The sequence below is a fragment of the Cavia porcellus genome, unplaced genomic scaffold (assembly GCF_034190915.1).
Source record: "Cavia porcellus strain 051 isolate PalLab524CR breed Dunkin Hartley unplaced genomic scaffold, mCavPor4.1 scaffold_1, whole genome shotgun sequence".
NCBI lineage: Eukaryota > Metazoa > Chordata > Mammalia > Rodentia > Caviidae > Cavia > Cavia porcellus.
Window position 1 is genome coordinate 110,737,999 of NW_026947484.1, and position 16,792 is coordinate 110,754,790.

At 41.7% G+C, this 16,792-nt stretch overlaps 1 protein-coding gene and 1 long non-coding RNA gene across 7 annotated transcripts in view; one reads left to right on the forward strand and one right to left on the reverse strand.

Moving 5' to 3' along the window:
• The window catches only part of LOC106025557 (uncharacterized), a 60,592-nt gene extending 45,591 nt beyond the window's left edge, over positions 1–15,001 (reverse strand). For 5 of the 6 annotated variants that reach the window (XR_010048900.1, XR_010048896.1, XR_010048889.1 and 2 more), the window contains exons 1-2: positions 14,842–15,001; positions 6,632–6,685 (exon numbers count right to left, since the gene is read on the reverse strand). This is a non-coding gene — a long non-coding RNA (uncharacterized LOC106025557). Of the gene's footprint in view, positions 1–6,631; positions 6,686–12,755; positions 13,829–14,841 lie in introns of those variants that run through there. The other variant, XR_010048901.1, reaches the window with a different exon arrangement.
• On the forward strand, positions 13,851–16,419 carry Loricrin (loricrin cornified envelope precursor protein). Its single transcript, XM_063253749.1, has 2 exons — positions 13,851–14,044; positions 14,811–16,419. Exon 2 carries the CDS (start codon positions 14,833–14,835, stop codon positions 16,177–16,179), a length of 1,347 nt encoding a protein of 448 aa, XP_063109819.1. The 5' UTR covers positions 13,851–14,044; positions 14,811–14,832; the 3' UTR covers positions 16,180–16,419.
• The last annotated feature ends 373 nt before the right edge of the window (positions 16,420–16,792 follow it).

The following is a 16,792-nucleotide window of genomic DNA, read 5'->3' on the forward strand; positions in this document are numbered from 1 at the left end:
TAGTTAAGATCCTAAAATGTGAACCCTGAACCCTCAAAAGTTAATCTTAAGCTAAGGTTATTAGCCTTCACCACTAAGGTCATCTGTCATGGAGTTTGCTGTGTCATTTGAGATGTCAAGAAGACAAAAATAAAATCAAAAAGTAGAAGAGAAAACAGATACCTACTCAATACAATTGTATATTTCCAATGCATCCTTTAAAGTAAAAGAATGTAGCAATTTTATTTACCTTTAAGTAACTATCAATCACATGTATGCTTGAGCCTTGTTTGCAAGAAAGAAAATCAGAAGGATATCTATAAAAATAGATATAAATATATACCATTTATATTATATATACTATATAGGAGTGTGTATATACTAACATACATGTGCACAGAAACACACATATATTTAGGTAGATGTATAGATTTAAGAATGGCTAAACTGTGGCATAGCCAATCTATAAATTACTAAGTAATAATCTGAGTAAAAATGTAAATATATACCTGCCAACACTATGCTCAGGCATGGTTTTAAGTGCCTATATAAATTAATGCATTTCATCTTCACAAGAACACAGTGCATTTCAATAATACCAATCAACAGAGGATAAAGGAAGTTAAATAACTCATATTATACAACTATTAATTGACAAATTTATAATTTGAATTGGCAATTAGGAGCCAGGAGCCATTCTTGTAGTCATAGTGTGCCGATTTATTGTTGAGTGAAAAAAAACAAAAGACAAAGAAAATAGTACACTATTCAGGTAAAATATACAAAAGATACAATATCATGTTGTTTATAAATATGTACATAAAGACAAAAGAAAATATTCTACAAAATATATCACATCAAACTATAATATAGGTTGTCTGTGTGAAGAATTTAAAGAAGCAAGGAATGGGAATGGCCACCAGGAAGAATTTTACCCTAACCTTAGAAGTCTTAAATTTTTAAAACAGAATGCAACCCATTGTTGTAGAATTATTAAAAGCTTATGAATAAAAATATAAGAAACCAAACCAACTACTTTTGGATTAAATGAGCTCCCTTCAGAAAACAAAAATGACTTTAATTTCCACTCCTAAAGAATTCTATAATGGAGATTCAGACATCAGTGAGAGATTTGATCACTGGACTAGAAGCTTATCTCAGCTGCTGGTCCCCTAAAACAAAAAGAAAAAGAAATTCTCCACATACTTCAAATTAAACTCAAATTTTGGCCCAAGATTTATCCCAGAACTCTCCCTAGTCCCATGAAAGACATTGCTTCTATTTACTCAAATGTAATAATTCCTTTTAATTTCTTTCCCCTTTTCTAATTTTAACTTCTTTACTAATACAAAGTAATTTAATTATTCTTCTGAAGTCCTTTAATCATGTGAAGATAGTAATTTATTCCCAAGCCTTCTCCATTCTATTACGGTAATGGTGGTGCTGAGAATGACCAGTAACAGAAATGATAGTGATGGTAGAAATAGTGGTAATGAGAATGAATCATGATACTAGTATAGAAAAAGTTGTAGTGGTGATGATGGAAGTGGTGATGGAGGTGATGTGGCTCTGGAGATGATGGAGGTGGTGGTAATAGTGGAGTGACAAGTTTACAATGGTGGTGGTGATAGTTATTACAAGAATGAGTGGAGGTTGCATGATAGTAGCCGTGATGGTGACAGTAGTGGTGATGATGGTAGTGGTGATGCTAAACATGGTGGACATGACAGCAGTAACAGAGATGATGGAGGAGATGGTGATGGTAATGATGGTGAGAATTGGTGGTGGCACCATAAGTCCTTTTGATCATGGTGGTGATGATGGTGGCAGCAGTTAAAGTACTGATGCAGGGTCTCGTGAAGGTAGTAGTATTGATACTGACAATGAGCAGAAGCAATAGCCATAATGTGGGGACAGTGAAATGATGATGCTGTTGCAATAGATGACAATAGAATGGTTGAAATTTGCTGTAATACTAAAAGATGCATGATCATTAGATCATGCAGATAGGGTGGCAATGGTATCGGTAAGAATGGAAACAGAGGAGTTGAATGCAAAGAAAAAAGTAACACTAAAGTAAGTATTGACTGAGAGCAAAGTACACAGAAAGTAGATGAGAATGAGGGCAGCAAACAGATCAATACTGTCCAGGGTGGGATACCTACAGGACCTTACTTATACCTTCCCACCCACAGCTCTTTATTCTGAATCTTATTCTTCATGTCTATTCCATTTGGGATTTTTGCAGCACAGTAATTTCCTACCTGCACATGAAAGAAGGGAAAATGGGAGAGAAGTAAAGTAAATACACCAAGGCAAGCTCTTAGAGGCTGTATTCACCCACTCTGGGTAAGCCTGGTCATCAGGAAGGAGCTGAGGTTGCATTCCAGGGGAGGTGGCAATGCTCTACTAGTCGTATCCACCCCAACACTCCCACAGACACTAAGCCCTCCCTGCTAAGGGACATTTGGCCTGTTATGCCACAGATGTAAGTAAGTAGTAATTAAGCTCAGAAAACAAAAAGTAATTTATTGTTTTGTTTTTTTTTTTTGAATCAGTGTGTCCACAACAGTCTAAGCACAGAGTAATCACAACATCTACGGCCTCTCTGGCACCCACTGGCATTTCTGAATGAAACTCATTCCAGAGAAAACAAGTAATTTGGACTCAAGCCAATTAATTCCATATCCATTGCCAAGATTTTGGCTGAATCACCTCCATTGTCTCATATTTGACTGACTGGGGATTAAGTACAATAGGAGCAACAACTAAGGTCACCCTGCTCTTACAACTTCCTCAGTGCCTTCCTCTGGCTTTTACTGGGTTTCCAGGTGTGACACTATGCTGAGCAAGTATGTAGCTTAAGTGTGGTATCTATGTGCCCTGTCCATAACCAACTTGCAAATGATTATGACAATGATAGAGATGGTTGTGCCACCAAGGGCTCCCAGAGTGGACTCAATGACCTACCCAGCAGGACAGCATCGCCTATAATTATCACTCTTTCCTCAGCTTTTCCTCCTTCTTCCCTCAAAAGCCTGGTCACCTAATCCTAACCTGGTACAATCACCTTGGATAGGATGCTTCCCCTGCCTTTATTTAGCCTTCACATGAAGGGCACTACCATATGATGGACACTTAGCTAAGTACTAGAGGTTCATAATTAACATGCTTCAGTCCTATCCTCAAGGATTTTTTAAACCAGCAAGGGAGATGAGTTTGTAACACATAATGCAAACATAATATGGTAAGTGAGGGATTTTGTACTTTTTTAAAAAGTTAAGCTCAATGCAACATGGGCCACAGAAAAGGGATTCATAATTTATTGCCAGAAGTTTCTTAGGAGAAATTATATATAGTTTGGCTGAGAACCTCCTTTTCTTTCAAGGTTGAGCAGGAATCACAAAGCCTAAGCATCCTTTGCTATAGGGACCCACAATAGTCTTCCTGAGTTTCTCATGGAAGCTTAGTAACTCAGCTTTAATTCTAGCTTATTAGGGTCCTTAATTTTCTGCGTTCTTCAGAAACTTCAGCCTGTACTATCACCAGGATTAAAGCACCAAACCCAACAAAGTGAATTTCTGACCCAAAAGATTTTTTGAGAACTCTCTTATCCCCTTACCCCAATCCAATGCTAGTGGCCTCTATGGAGGAGGTCAACCTAGACTTTACTAGAAATTACTTTGAGATATTGTAAGCATCCAGTGTTTCCCTTATGAAATTTTCAATTTTATCAAAGCTTACCAAAGTTTTGTCTAATCTGGAGGTCAGCCATTCCAATCCAGTCTTGTATAAATAAGGAAAGTAAGATGGACAATTGGGGTTGGCACTGCATAAAATTAGTCCTTGTGCCTTTCAGCAAAAATGCATATCCCACAGGGACAGGAGGGTTTTGTCTGCTTTATCTTTGTATGGGATAACTAGATAGCTCTCAGAAAATATTTCCTGATGCTGACATTGATATAGAATTGTATGATACAGGACATTGAAATTGTTTAAAAGTATGAGCTTTGAAGTCAGACCACAACAAAGAAAAACAATTGACTGAGGCCCAGAGTTACCTTTGACTGTGTGACCTCAGTAAGTGCTTTATGTTCCTTACATCATACTCGTCATATATAAAATGTAGACAGAGCCCCACAGTATAGTGATATGCAAATGAAGTAACACATGTAGAGTATTAAACATGGTACTTAGCACATAAAAAACCTCAACAAATAGACATTGTTGTCATTAGCAATAACAGCACTGAGTAACTCAGGGAAAAAATAGAAAGAACCGAACAAAGACTAGCCAAACCCCAAAAACAACATAACCAAAGAGAAGAAGAATCCATCTCATAGACAGTCCCCAGCCCCACACCCATTAATACCTGACATTTTGTCAAAAAAGATTCTAACTTTCAGCTATATTTCTGACCCTTATACACTGTGTTCCTAGGTGGAGACACACCCCAAACTGCTATCAGTTGCCGCATTCTAATTGTATAATCCTTCTTTGAAGATTTAATCAAACACCAAATTCACTTATTTCTGGTAGTTTTCCCACATAACAGCCTGTTTAATTCTCACAGCATCATCAAAATGCAAGTGAATCAAATCTCTTTTATACATAAATACATAGGTTTGCAAAGATTAAGTAACAACTTGGTCCCACCTTCAGTAACCAAGCTTCTATCTCAACTTTCCTGACACCAATTAAATCACCACTTTTATCACAACTCAGGGCCCATTTCTAAGAATGAAACTGGATGCAGAATGGAAGAGGCTGGGGGTACTGTAGATATGATGACAGGCTCCAAGGAGACACTACAAACTGTACAGCATGCCTCTGGCCTTCTCCAAAGATGCTCTGGGTCAACTCTTGAGCCTTGAAACACTGTGTCCACAGATCTGCTTTGGCAGAGAGAGGTGGCCATGCTCTCACATTTCAGACCTTTTCCTCCCCTTAGCTGACATGGGCAGGGTTCCTGTACTACAAGTCTGCATTTCCCAGGAGGATGCTAGGAGTTTCCAATAGGAAAACAGCAAGGTCTCCAGCTGTCCTCCAATATTTTCTAACCCTCCATAGTCCATATACTTCCTCCACAGTTTCACCCATATCTAGGCACCACCCCTACTGTTATTTATTTAATATTTTCTCACGATTAACTCTATTTTTACTTAGCCATAATTACTTTAAAAGATGTATTATGAAATGCTCTCTTTGGATCTCATCCTAAGCAATAATATCCATAAAATCATAAATCTGAGCACACTTACACAGATGTAAGTATATACATCACACATGTCACAGGCATATGGACACACTTAAAACATCCTAATGCACATTAAAAGCAATGTGTAGACTCTATAATAGTAAGAGTTCTAGCAGCAAGCACACTGCTATATGCAACTCTTCTTCAATTTACATAGGATATAACAGAGATTACATGGAGTAAAATATCCTAATTAATCATGGAGGGCAATTAAATGTCATTAATAACTTAATCAGATGTTAATATCACAATCATTTTGAAAATAACCCAGAAATCTGTGTATCACCTGCCTAGTTTAAAACTTGTAAAATGCTGTCTCACTTATCTTGCCCTTTTGGGGCCAAAGAGGCTGGTAACCTCTTGGATTTGTTCAAACTATATCAGAAATTCCAGAGTTGGTTATGGGGAGAGGAAGATATTAATCTCATCAGATTCAAGCCAGCATTATTACAAATCTGCATGAAAATCTTCTATCCTTTCTACCTACCTTTTCTCTCTTCTTGCCTCCATTCTTCTTTTTTTTTGTTGTTTTTAACTTTACTTTCAACACATACTGACTCACTGCCTAATAGGAACTTGGGTTACAGTGGCAACCCTGTCCTCCAGAATCAAACAATCTCATTGGAGTGGCAAAAATAGACCACAACTTCAAAAGCTAGGCCAGCAATCTGCAAGTATGAAATGTTAATTCAATCAACCACCAGCAATCAGAGGCCTGTGCCAGGAATTTTGTTGGGCTTTTGGGATCCAAAATAGTGAACAAGACCTAGCTGCCCCTCAGTCTAGAAGGAAACAAGATCACTAAGCTGCAAGACTGAAGTGCTCTCTCAATCAGACTGTGATGCTAGAGAACAGATCCTGGAAGGGGTATTTGATAAGAGTATTAAAAGTTAAATAGATGTTAGTCAGCACTCACAGATACAAGAAAAGGCACAGTAAAGCATGTGAAGGTATTAAAAATATGGCTTTTCCATTGTTAATTTTCTTGCTGTCTGGTTTTAAAGGCCTGTAATGCTTTCATTATTGTCTTGATAAGTTTTATACTATTTTATTTTGTATGAATTCATTGTGTATGAAGATACAGACAACTATTTAGAAGAAAGCAAGACTTTATGGTAGCCACTGTTGATCTCCTATTGTCTTGCTTTGAAATCCTATGTCACTTATATTGCTTTCTTCTGATCTGCTTTGTTCTGTTTCATTCTCTTTAAAATAAAAAAAATTAATAAAATAAAGCAAAATAAATAAATATGGCTACTAAAACTAATGGTAGCTGAGACTACAGAGTGACATAGGGATGTCTGCATGACAACAGTGCTACATGAAAAGTCAGCAAACAAAATTAAGAGTTTATATAAACAGGAAGTATAAATAAAGAACAAGAAAAATACTTACCAAGGGTTGGCAGTATACCTCTGTCTGGCAAGCATAAGGCCCTGAGTTCAATTTCTGGTATTAAAAAAAAAAAAAAAATTACCAAAATTTTAATACTAACAGTATTTTCAAATTTGTAATGAAACTATTTTGTTGTTGGTGCTTGTTTTGCTTTGTTTTGTTTCCATTTATACAGTAGAAAGACCTGCTAGTGGACAAGAGAGCCAGTTCTGCCACAGGGTCTTCATTGCATACACACATACACACACATATGCACGTATATGGCACAAATTAATCCTTCCTTTTGGGTCCAATTGCAGAACGATCCAAAGCAACTTACATGCCTTGCCACATGCCTTTCTTAATCCATGTGACTATATCCACCCTTGGTAATGACACTCTGCGTACTTGGTTACCCAACCCTCCTGCTGTATTCTTCCTCCTCATACTTAGTTCAGGTAAAGAAATGCTCTTGGGAGAAAAGTTCCTAAAATGTCTCTGAAGTGAGTCGAGGCTGGCATCCAAGGAAGTGGAGGTTTACTTGTTGTCTTCTAAGAGACCCCAGACTCTTGTCATCTGATCCAATTTCTTCCCTGCCTCTGACCTGCCTCATTTCTCTGTCTCCTTTGACTAGAAAGGGATCACAGGAAGGAGGCATTACTACTCTAAAAGACAGGAATGGGTTTAGTAATGTTGACTGCATAGGTGAAGAAACAAGTTTGGGGGCCACTTCCTTGCCTTATCTCATAGATTATTGGTGTTCAGTACAGACTTGGATGCGGGCGCTGCAATAGCCCAAGATCTCAGAAGAGGAAAGATTCTGCTTTTACCCTTCAGATAGTAACAGAGGCTAACAAAACACACAGCTTCTAGCTCTGCTGCAGGGCTATTCAGAAAACTCTGGATCCAATGGCCCATATGCAGCCTGTGAGAAGGCATGATTAAAGTGATACTGAAAAACTAAAAAGCAAGAGACAGAGAACCTGGCACCTTGAAGTGTAGAGGAAGGGTGGCAAGGAAAGTAGTTTGCTGTCACTGGTTTATTTAACCTATAGTTTCTATGGGAATTTAAATCACATTCTATTCCCCTGGGCTATTAAACTAAACTCTTATCCTCTCCTTGGCTGACCAACAAATATGTATCAATATTTATTCTGAGTTTCAGTCCTGAGTTAGATGAAGATATGGAGACTTAAGGATTTTATCTCACCTGGATGATGCTCCTAGCCCAGAAAGGTAGGTGCCTAGGAACCAGACATGAATCTTGGTTCTCTACTATTTTGCTTTAGAATTATTTGAATACAGGGAAAGCACCAAATGAAGTAACTAGAGACCCCCTAACCAAATTGTAGCCATTTTGACTTTTTTAAGCAATGAGAAGGCTTGCTCCTGGAGCCATTTATTTGATTTCAACAGACTTAGCTGCTGAAATAAAGAACACATTTTAAATAATGATCAAAAATTAAGGATAATCAGCAAGACTGATGAGCAAGGTTTACTGGCCATAGCAAAAACGAGATTCAGATTTGGTCTTCAATTGTATATCTTGTTTTCTACTTGTGGGCAAGACAGATGTCATACCCGAAGCCTACTGAAGCCACAGAGAATTCCTGAAAGTAGCATTTAAGAATCAAAACTAGATTTGAAATCAAAGTGGAAACAGTTCTTACCTTGACTTGTTTTTCAGTGATCCCCATCTGATCACAAAGGGGAAGTACCTTAGTGGAGGTCACGTAACATGACATGTAATTAAAAGGCATGGATTAAAGCTTTTAGGTCAAAGATGCCAATAGGCTAAGACTAAACTGTACATGATCTTTTCTTTTTGCCATGCTGATTTGCATATTCTGTTTGCCTTAGGATTCAGTTAAACATACATAATCTCCCCAAAGGATATCTGGGGTTTGGCTGATTGGAAAAGCAACAGTTTTAGATCAGTTTTATCATACACCTGAGAGGCCTCAGGCAACATTCCCTAACTTAAAACAGGCCTGAGGAAGACAAATACTGTTCACTACTCCTCCCTGCTCATAAAGCTTATATGAGAGGCAAATGTGAGCCCTGAGCCATCAGGCTATAAAACAGCTTGCTTAACTGTGAAAGCTGGAATTTGCCATATCAGCAATTTACCTCCAGCTCCAGAGGCTAGTGTGTGCTGGTCAGCAGCTTCCTTCACCTTAGTGGGGTCAGCTACAAACTTTTACTGTCATCTTATTTCCACTCACACTGCCAGCTCTAAGAAGACCAGCTCTTATCAGGAAAGAGCCGAATAACCACAGTCTACAGTGGAAAGAATAATGACACTGATGCTTAGAGTCGCAGATTTTAGTTTTTGTTCTGCTGTGTACCTCCAGGGAATAGTTTAACCTCTGTGGGCTGAGGATGCTTTGCCAGCCTCCACAAATGAAAGAGTTGAATCTCTGTATGCCTTCTTTGGAACCTGCAGCCCAGTAATGCATAATACTATTCCAGGAAAATTGGCAATACTGATGAAGTCACCCTCTGTCTCTTGCCCCCCAAAGGGTATGAACCTGAGTGTGACAGGGAAGCCTCTCTTGTCCCATCCTATGGGTCCAAAGAGAAAAGTCAGATTGTGCATGGAAAGAATACAGGATTCAGAATCAAAAGACTTAAGTCTAAGTCCTGAATTTACCCCTAAAAAGTTGTGAAAATTTGCAAAAAATCCTTAACCTCTTCAAGCCACTTCCACATCCAGAAACGATGGTAACAAAACCCCCAAGCACACAGCACTGTTGGGAGGTTAGAACACAGTGACCACTGCCAATAAACCAAACAGCCTGTCCACACTGGAAGTGTCCAGGCCCAGGCAACTGTAGTGCTAGGTACAGTTACCTGCATACAATGATAAGCTCCCTGGGAGGTTCTGAACAACACTACAGTAATTTTTGCCCTTGGTAGAGTGAGCTCCAGGAGGATCCAAAAATCCACACATTCTGATAAAGCTCCAGGACCTGAGGATAGATAACCATATTACTGAATTTTTGGGATCATTGAACAAAACTGTTTGCACTCTCACTGTTTGAAAGTCCACTTTATATGCTTTAATTTTGTAACTTGAACAACTATTTCTAAGATGAGAATATGTAATCTATTAACTAGTGATTTCTTACTGTTTATTTTTTTAAATTTTGTATTACTTGTACCCTTTTTCTGTTTTTTTTTTTTTCTCCTTAAATAAAAAAAAAAAGAGAAAGAGAGAGAGAGTAATGAGAAGCCTGCTCCTAAGGACAGCTCTAACTTAAGAGTTATGTCACAAGCAAGAAATAATTATTACCATCTATCCCTTAAATTCTGGGAAAGGGAAAGTAATGTGGGACATCGAATTTGTGGGGGGGATGATTACAGGAAAGCTGCCAGGAGACGGAATTTCGTTACAGAGCAGTTCTCCTTGACCGTTGTTCTCCCTACTTAACATCCAGGTACAACCACTCCTTCAAACTGCTGGCTAGCAGGGCTGGAGAGGAGGGAAGTAGCCACCTTAGAGGCCACCTTGTATTTCTTGGGCCAGAACATAGAAGATAATTCTTTCTATTCCACAGAGGTGTAAAGGCTTTAATCTCACCTTGCCAACCTCCCAAGGCCCTGGTCTATGTGTATGTTATTCTTTACAAACCACCTGTTGCCCTTTTAACTTCAGTTACACAAGAATTGTATGGTTTTGGTTACATAAAGGTTTTGACAAACAGACTTGTGTCAGATGAAGCATCAGTCTGGGGCCCAGAAGGGCAGGTTTCATGTACCTCAGATCAGAGAAACAGCCTTCTGCCCCTCCCTTCCGACATGGCCTCCAACACAGTTTGTGAAGATGGTGGGGCTGTGCATCATCACGGAGCTGGGTGTCTTCATATCATCTTTCCCTCTCTCCTGCCCTAAATATGCTTGAATAAGAAGTTGAGTTCCCTGCAAAGATAATCTAAACTGCAAAGATAATCTAAATTCTCAACATTTTGTGAAGCTGAAGTTTCTCCAAAGGACTTATCTACGATTCCAGATAAGCCTCAACATGTCCTTAACACCATGGACTGCTACAACTTTCTAAGAAATCTTGTTTCCCCCAAAATAAGACCTAAGCAGAAAATAATCAGCTATGTAAACTACAGATCAAAAATGGCAGTTCCAATCACTATGCCTTACCTGCCATTACAAAGTAGCCACTGAGCAAGAGAATAGTGAGGCATAATCTTCTGCATGACACCAGCCATCACCATGGTAATGACCAGAGCTTATTTCCAGGTTAATTTTTATTTTCAGGGAAATATAGACTACACACACACACACACACACACACACACACACATAGCCTTCCTACATGAAGTCTACCCATCAGACAGATATTGAAAGAATTGTCAGAGAAAGCACAATGAAATTCTATTAGCCAATCAATGTCACTTCCAATAGGTATCCATAGATTCCCTGCAATGGGTCTGTCCACTTACATAATAGCTGGTTTGAATCTTCAGTTTCAAGCTAAACCTTCCATTTCTAATCATCTGAAAGGATCGACCCATCACTTTCAGTGAATAGGCCCCCAAAATTCCCTTTCATTCCAACAGTATTTACTGAGCACCTATTAATGCCTACCACCATACTAGTACTTTAAAATCTTTTCTCTAATAATCTTTCCCTTCTACAGTTACAGATATAGTCAAGAACCATACAGATACAGTTATAAGACAGGATCTAAGCTGTCATGCCGTACAAGCCATATATGCTAGCAAATGTATACATCAAGGTTAAGTATATAAAGGCTGTAGATATTAAAAATCTGCCATACCAAGTCATACAAAACCTCACATAATCCTACAATGGCCTATCATCTCCTAACTGTTACGATAAAAGATGATAATTATTATCCACACAGATATCCCATTAAGACTACTTCTAGTCTAGAATTACAAATTAGAAAACATGCTTGTATAATCACATCTCATGCAAGGTTAGTACAGACTGAGACGCACAAGATTTGCTATTGACTCTTCTCTGAGGCTCAGCACTTTGCATAGTGTGTTTGTGTTGGTTGGACCAATGAATAAAGACTTAAATATGGACCTTTACTAAGACCTTAAAACTGGCAGAAAAAAGGAAAGGAAATACCTTATCAATCTTTGAAAAACATAAGCTTCCAAAACCAACATGGAAGAATGAAAGCCTGTCATTCTGGAGACCATGGATAAACCTGAAGTATACTATATTAAGAAAAATAAGGGGAAAAAGGCAAATGATAACGGAGAAAAGAGAGAAAAGGAATAGGAATAGAAATATAGCTACATAGGAAGAATAAATTTTAGCATTTTATAGCATAGTAGCATAATTATCAGTTATAACTTATTATATATGTCTAATAGCAAAAAAAAAAAGCTCAAAATGAAGCTTGAAATGCTAACCACCTCTGATTTGATCATTTCACCCTGGATGAATGTGTCAATTTCTCAAATGCACAGCTAATGTGTCAATTAATAAAAAAATGCTTAAATGGATAATTTAAGATTATTAATGGTTTGGGGTCATCTGTACTTGAGAGTCTCAAATTTTAGAATTCCACAGAGAAATAACGACATCCTCAAACAATGTTATTTTGACATATAAAGTTATGAAAAAAACCACTATAGCATCTCACCTCCACTTTTATAAGTATTTTAACACAAAAAAAAAAAAATAGGAAAGCCATGATTTCAGAATTATAGACTTTCCTTCCCATGAACATTCTACCAACATCATTTTACTTAAGACGTCTACTAAGAACTGATGAACACATGGTAATGGGCCAATGTGGACCACAGGTTAGTGTGGGAGTCATAGTTCCCTTTTCCTATATGGCTCATACAAATAAATGATTCCTTTTTCTACTCATGAGATTGTTTCCCTCTAAAATCTTCAGCTTCAGAGAAAACTGCCTTCTCCAACAGATTCTGGCTTCCTTCTCTTGAGTGTTCTTGAAGGAGAGAAACACCTGGATTCAGGTGAGTTCTTGCTATTCAAACTGAAACCAGTGCTACAAGTTTCTGAAAGCCATGTTTAATCAAGATCATTTGAATTATTAAAACTCCACTATAATTAACAGTCAATTTCTTATTGGAGCAGTTGTTTCAACACATAGCTGGGTGTAATAGTTTGAATGTGATACCTTAAATAATAACTGAGTTCCAATGACGAAAGAAGGGAGAGCTTTGCTGCTCTACAAACACAGAAGTGATGCTCCCAGGCTACAGTCAACAGAAAAATTTTGAATTAACCTCCTAGGAGAAAACTTAAGCTTGTTCCAAACCATTCATAGACTCCTTTCTGGCCTTAGTATTCATGGTTAAATGAGGTTGGAAGTAAGGATGTGCAATTATGTCACAAAACAGAAAAGCCAGCATCACCTTTTATACTTTAACCATTCTCTTTCCATATGCCTACAGAATAGATATTACTATTCCTATCTGATAGACAAGCAACCAAGGCTCAGAAAGCTTAATCATTCAATAGTCAACAAACACTTGCCCAGTGCCTTCCATCTACAGGCACTGCATAAAGAGCTATGACTTAGACCAAGGTGACATAGATGGCAAGTAGCAAAGGGAGCACCCAAACCCAGTCATGTAACCTCAGATCTATTTCATTCCATAGTTACCCCCCAGGCTGAGGTCAGCGTTGCCCCAAGATATCAAAAGTCAAAGGGCCATGGCAGAAAAGACTATTCAGTTCATTTCTTTAGTCTGTACCTCTGCAAAGTCAATATTGAATTCCAATGCCTGCTTTCTACAAAGACAATTCAAAGTAGCCCCTAGTGTCATCTACAGCACTGTCTAAAACGTGCTGTCCACATCTGGGAGCTGGGGCACCTGTACGCTTACAACCCAGTGGGTAGGGCAGAAACATTCCAGCAAAGCTCTCATGAAACCCAGGAAAGAAATTGTGGCAAAAGAGAAACAGATTCTAAAGTTCTAAGGTTTCCAAACCAATAAGATAAGAAGCCATGGGATTTGAAAGGTCCCATTCCTTGGATCTACTATTGAGATCTCCAGTTTGATTCTCACAGGCTGCCTCACACATCTGGGACCTAGGCTTCAAGCTGGTTATGATATGTGACCCATTCCAGAGATTCTGGAAACGTCTGCCATCCACTCTGGTTGGACATCCCCACTGACCAGCCCACTCTATTGTTGCATCAGAGAAGTGGACCAGTCATACACTTGGCTGCTCATCTCAAGAATGCCAAAATCTTCATGAATGGGCCACCCTGGGCCTGCAATCTCAAGGAGGTGGGGCTGACAACTCTGGGTCATGGTCACGTAAGTGAGGTCAAACAGGAGAGGTTGGCCTGATCAATAGATGAGTCAGGACAGGCAAAGAGTATAAAACCTCAGGAGTTCCAGTGCTTCTCACATCGCCAGCATCATCTCTCCTCATTCATCCTACCTGTTGATTTGGGTAAGTGGGGATTTATTGGCTCTCATCTTCCCAGCTAGGCTTCAGTGGCTGGGGACTCTCTCTACTTTGGGAGTTGGTTAGTTTGGTGTACCAAGTTTCAAATTCAGCATATCGTAAAAGAGATGCCTGAGATGTAGGAGATACTTGTCCAAAGGACCACCTGGATCTTCCTCCCTATGCCCAGACAAGGCCAAGAAAGGCCCTGCCTCTATTAGTAACTAGCCATTGTGTTGTGGCCTCACTCAGTGGAACAGGTCAAGAGTTTGAATTCAAGACGTTGAAAAAAAAAAACAGGTTGTAAGAATCCTCTGGTACCCCAACACATTTCCCTAGATTGTGCTGGAAATGGTAAAATTCCCCTTCCTAAGTAGAGATTTTTGGTAATTTTCTATTTGAACTCAGAGAATCAGTGTTGGGAGTGAAACAAGCCTGAGAAACAAATATTCAAACTGCTCCATTTTATGAAGATGAGAAGCAGCAAGAGTGTTGTGATCTGCTCTAAAAAACACACCCTTGAGTCAGGCAGAGCTTGGAGAGAGGGTAGGTGCTACTAACTTGGCTATTCCAACGTGGCCAAGGCTTTCTGAAAGAGTAATTAACTCTTTGCCAAAAGTAGTAACCCATCTGAAAGTTGGGGCGTCTGAAAGGTAGAGCCTAACCAAGCAGGCTGCTCTCAGAGCAGAGAGGCTGTTACCATGGATACTGCCTACCATTCACAGCACCCTCGTGTGGCTAGCCCAGTAATGCTTTTCTGCTCTCTTTTCAGGGTGTCCTTCCTCCTTAGCAAGATGTCTCACCAGAAAAAGCAGCCTACCCCCTACCCTCCAGTGGTTTGCAAGACCTCTGGTGGTGGAGGTGGTGGTGGAGGTGGTTCCAGCTGCGGTGGCGGCGGCGGCGGCGGCGGCAGCTCTAGCTGTGGAGGAGGCTACTCCGGCGGCGGTTCCAGCTGTGGCGGGGGTTACTCCGGCGGCGGCTCGAGCTGCGGCGGCTACTCAGGGGGCGGCTCCTCCGGAGGCGGCTCCAGCTGTGGAGGTGGCGGTAGCTCGGGAGGAGGTATCAAGTATTCCGGAGGCAGCGGCGGCGGCTCCAGCTGCGGTGGCGGCTACTCCGGCGGCGGTTCCAGCTGTGGTGGCTACTCAGGGGGCGGCTCCTCCGGAGGCGGCTCCAGCTGTGGCGGGGGTTACTCCGGCGGCGGCTCCAGCTGTGGCGGCTACTCAGGGGGCGGCTCCTCCGGAGGCGGCTCCAGCTGTGGAGGTGGCGGTAGCTCCGGAGGAGGCATTAAATACTCCGGAGGCAGCGGCGGCGGTTCCAGCTGCGGCGGCGGCTCCTCCAGCGGCGGCTCCGGCCAGCACTACCACTGCCACAGCTCCGGCGGCGGCTCCTCCGGGGGCGCTTCAGGTTGTGGAGGCGGCTCTTCTGGGGGCAGCGGCGGCTACTCCGGGGGCGGTGGCTCCAACTGCGGCGGCGGCTCCTCCGGGGGCGGGTCTTCCGGCCAGTATTACCAATGCCAGAGCCACGGCGGCAGCTCCTCCGGGGGCGGTTCCGGCTGCGGCGGCGGCTACTCTGGAGGCGGCGGCTCCTCCGGGGGCGGTTCTGGCTGCGGCGGCGGCTACTCTGGAGGAGGCGGCGGCGGCGGCGGCGCTAGCTGCGGCGGGGGCTATTCTGGGGGCGGCGGCGGCTCTGGTGGTCAGAGTTACCAGTGCCAGAGCTACGGCGGCTCCTCCGGGGGCGGTTCCAGCTGCGGCGGCGGCTACTCGGGAGGCGGCGGCTTTGGCTGTGGCGGCTCCTCCGGGGGCGGTGGCTCTAGCTGTGGCGGGGGCTCCTCTGGAGGCAGCGGCAGCTCTGGTGGTCATTACCACCAATGCCAGAGCCACGGCGGCTCTTCCGGAGGCGGTTCCGGTTGCGGCGGCGGCTCCTCCGGGGGCAGCGGCTGCGGCGGGGGCTCCTCCGGGGGCAGCGGCTGCGGCGGGGGCTCCTCCGGGGGCAGCGGCTGCGGCGGGGGCTCCTCCGGGGGCGGGGGTGGCTCCGGCCACGGAGGAGGCTCCTCTAGCGGCGGCTCCTCTGGCGGTGGCAAGGGCGTCCCGATCTGTCACCAGACCCAGCAGAAGCAGGCACCTAGCTGGCCATGCAAATAAGCCCCCCTGGATACTGCGGAGGCAAAACAGCTGGAGATGTTCTCCGTGGGCATCAATGGGCTTAATGTTCTCATGATACTGCTCCAGGTTTCCAAATTTTTCGTGTCTCTACCTACCTAGAAGAAGCCATGGGAGTTCTTAGACTGCATCTCATTCTGCAGTTTTTCCTTCTTGGTTTCTGTATGACTACCTCCCAATTCCAGTGCCTTTTCAATCAATAAATTATGCAATTCATGAGAATCTCTGAATCTGTAGCCGTTTTTGTAGCTTAAAATTAATCTGTTCCATTCTGTCTTAACCTTTTTTTCCATTCATTTGTCCACTGTGTCGTTAATAATCTCTTGAGGCAATGTCAAGTGACAGAAGTTGGCAATGGGAAATGGCTAGTGAACAATGACTAAAAGTCTGCTTTAAGACTTGAAACCATGAAATGGTCCCCAAAGGAGGATCTGATTAAAGTACCTTACTAAACTGCCTCCAAGAAGTTGGTAGCCAAGGAGGATGGGGAGGGGATCTGTTCTTTGAGCTCAAATCTTTTAAAAGGTTGTCTTGGAAAGATGGTCTGTCTCATAGTCCAGCGCTTATGTAGGGTTTAAAAACAAAGTGATTATCC

Excerpts from the sequence above, each read along its gene's own strand:
- Loricrin (XM_063253749.1), top strand. The coding sequence starts at position 14,833 with ATGTCTCACCAGAAAAAGCAGCCTACCCCCTACCCTCCAGTGGTTTGC.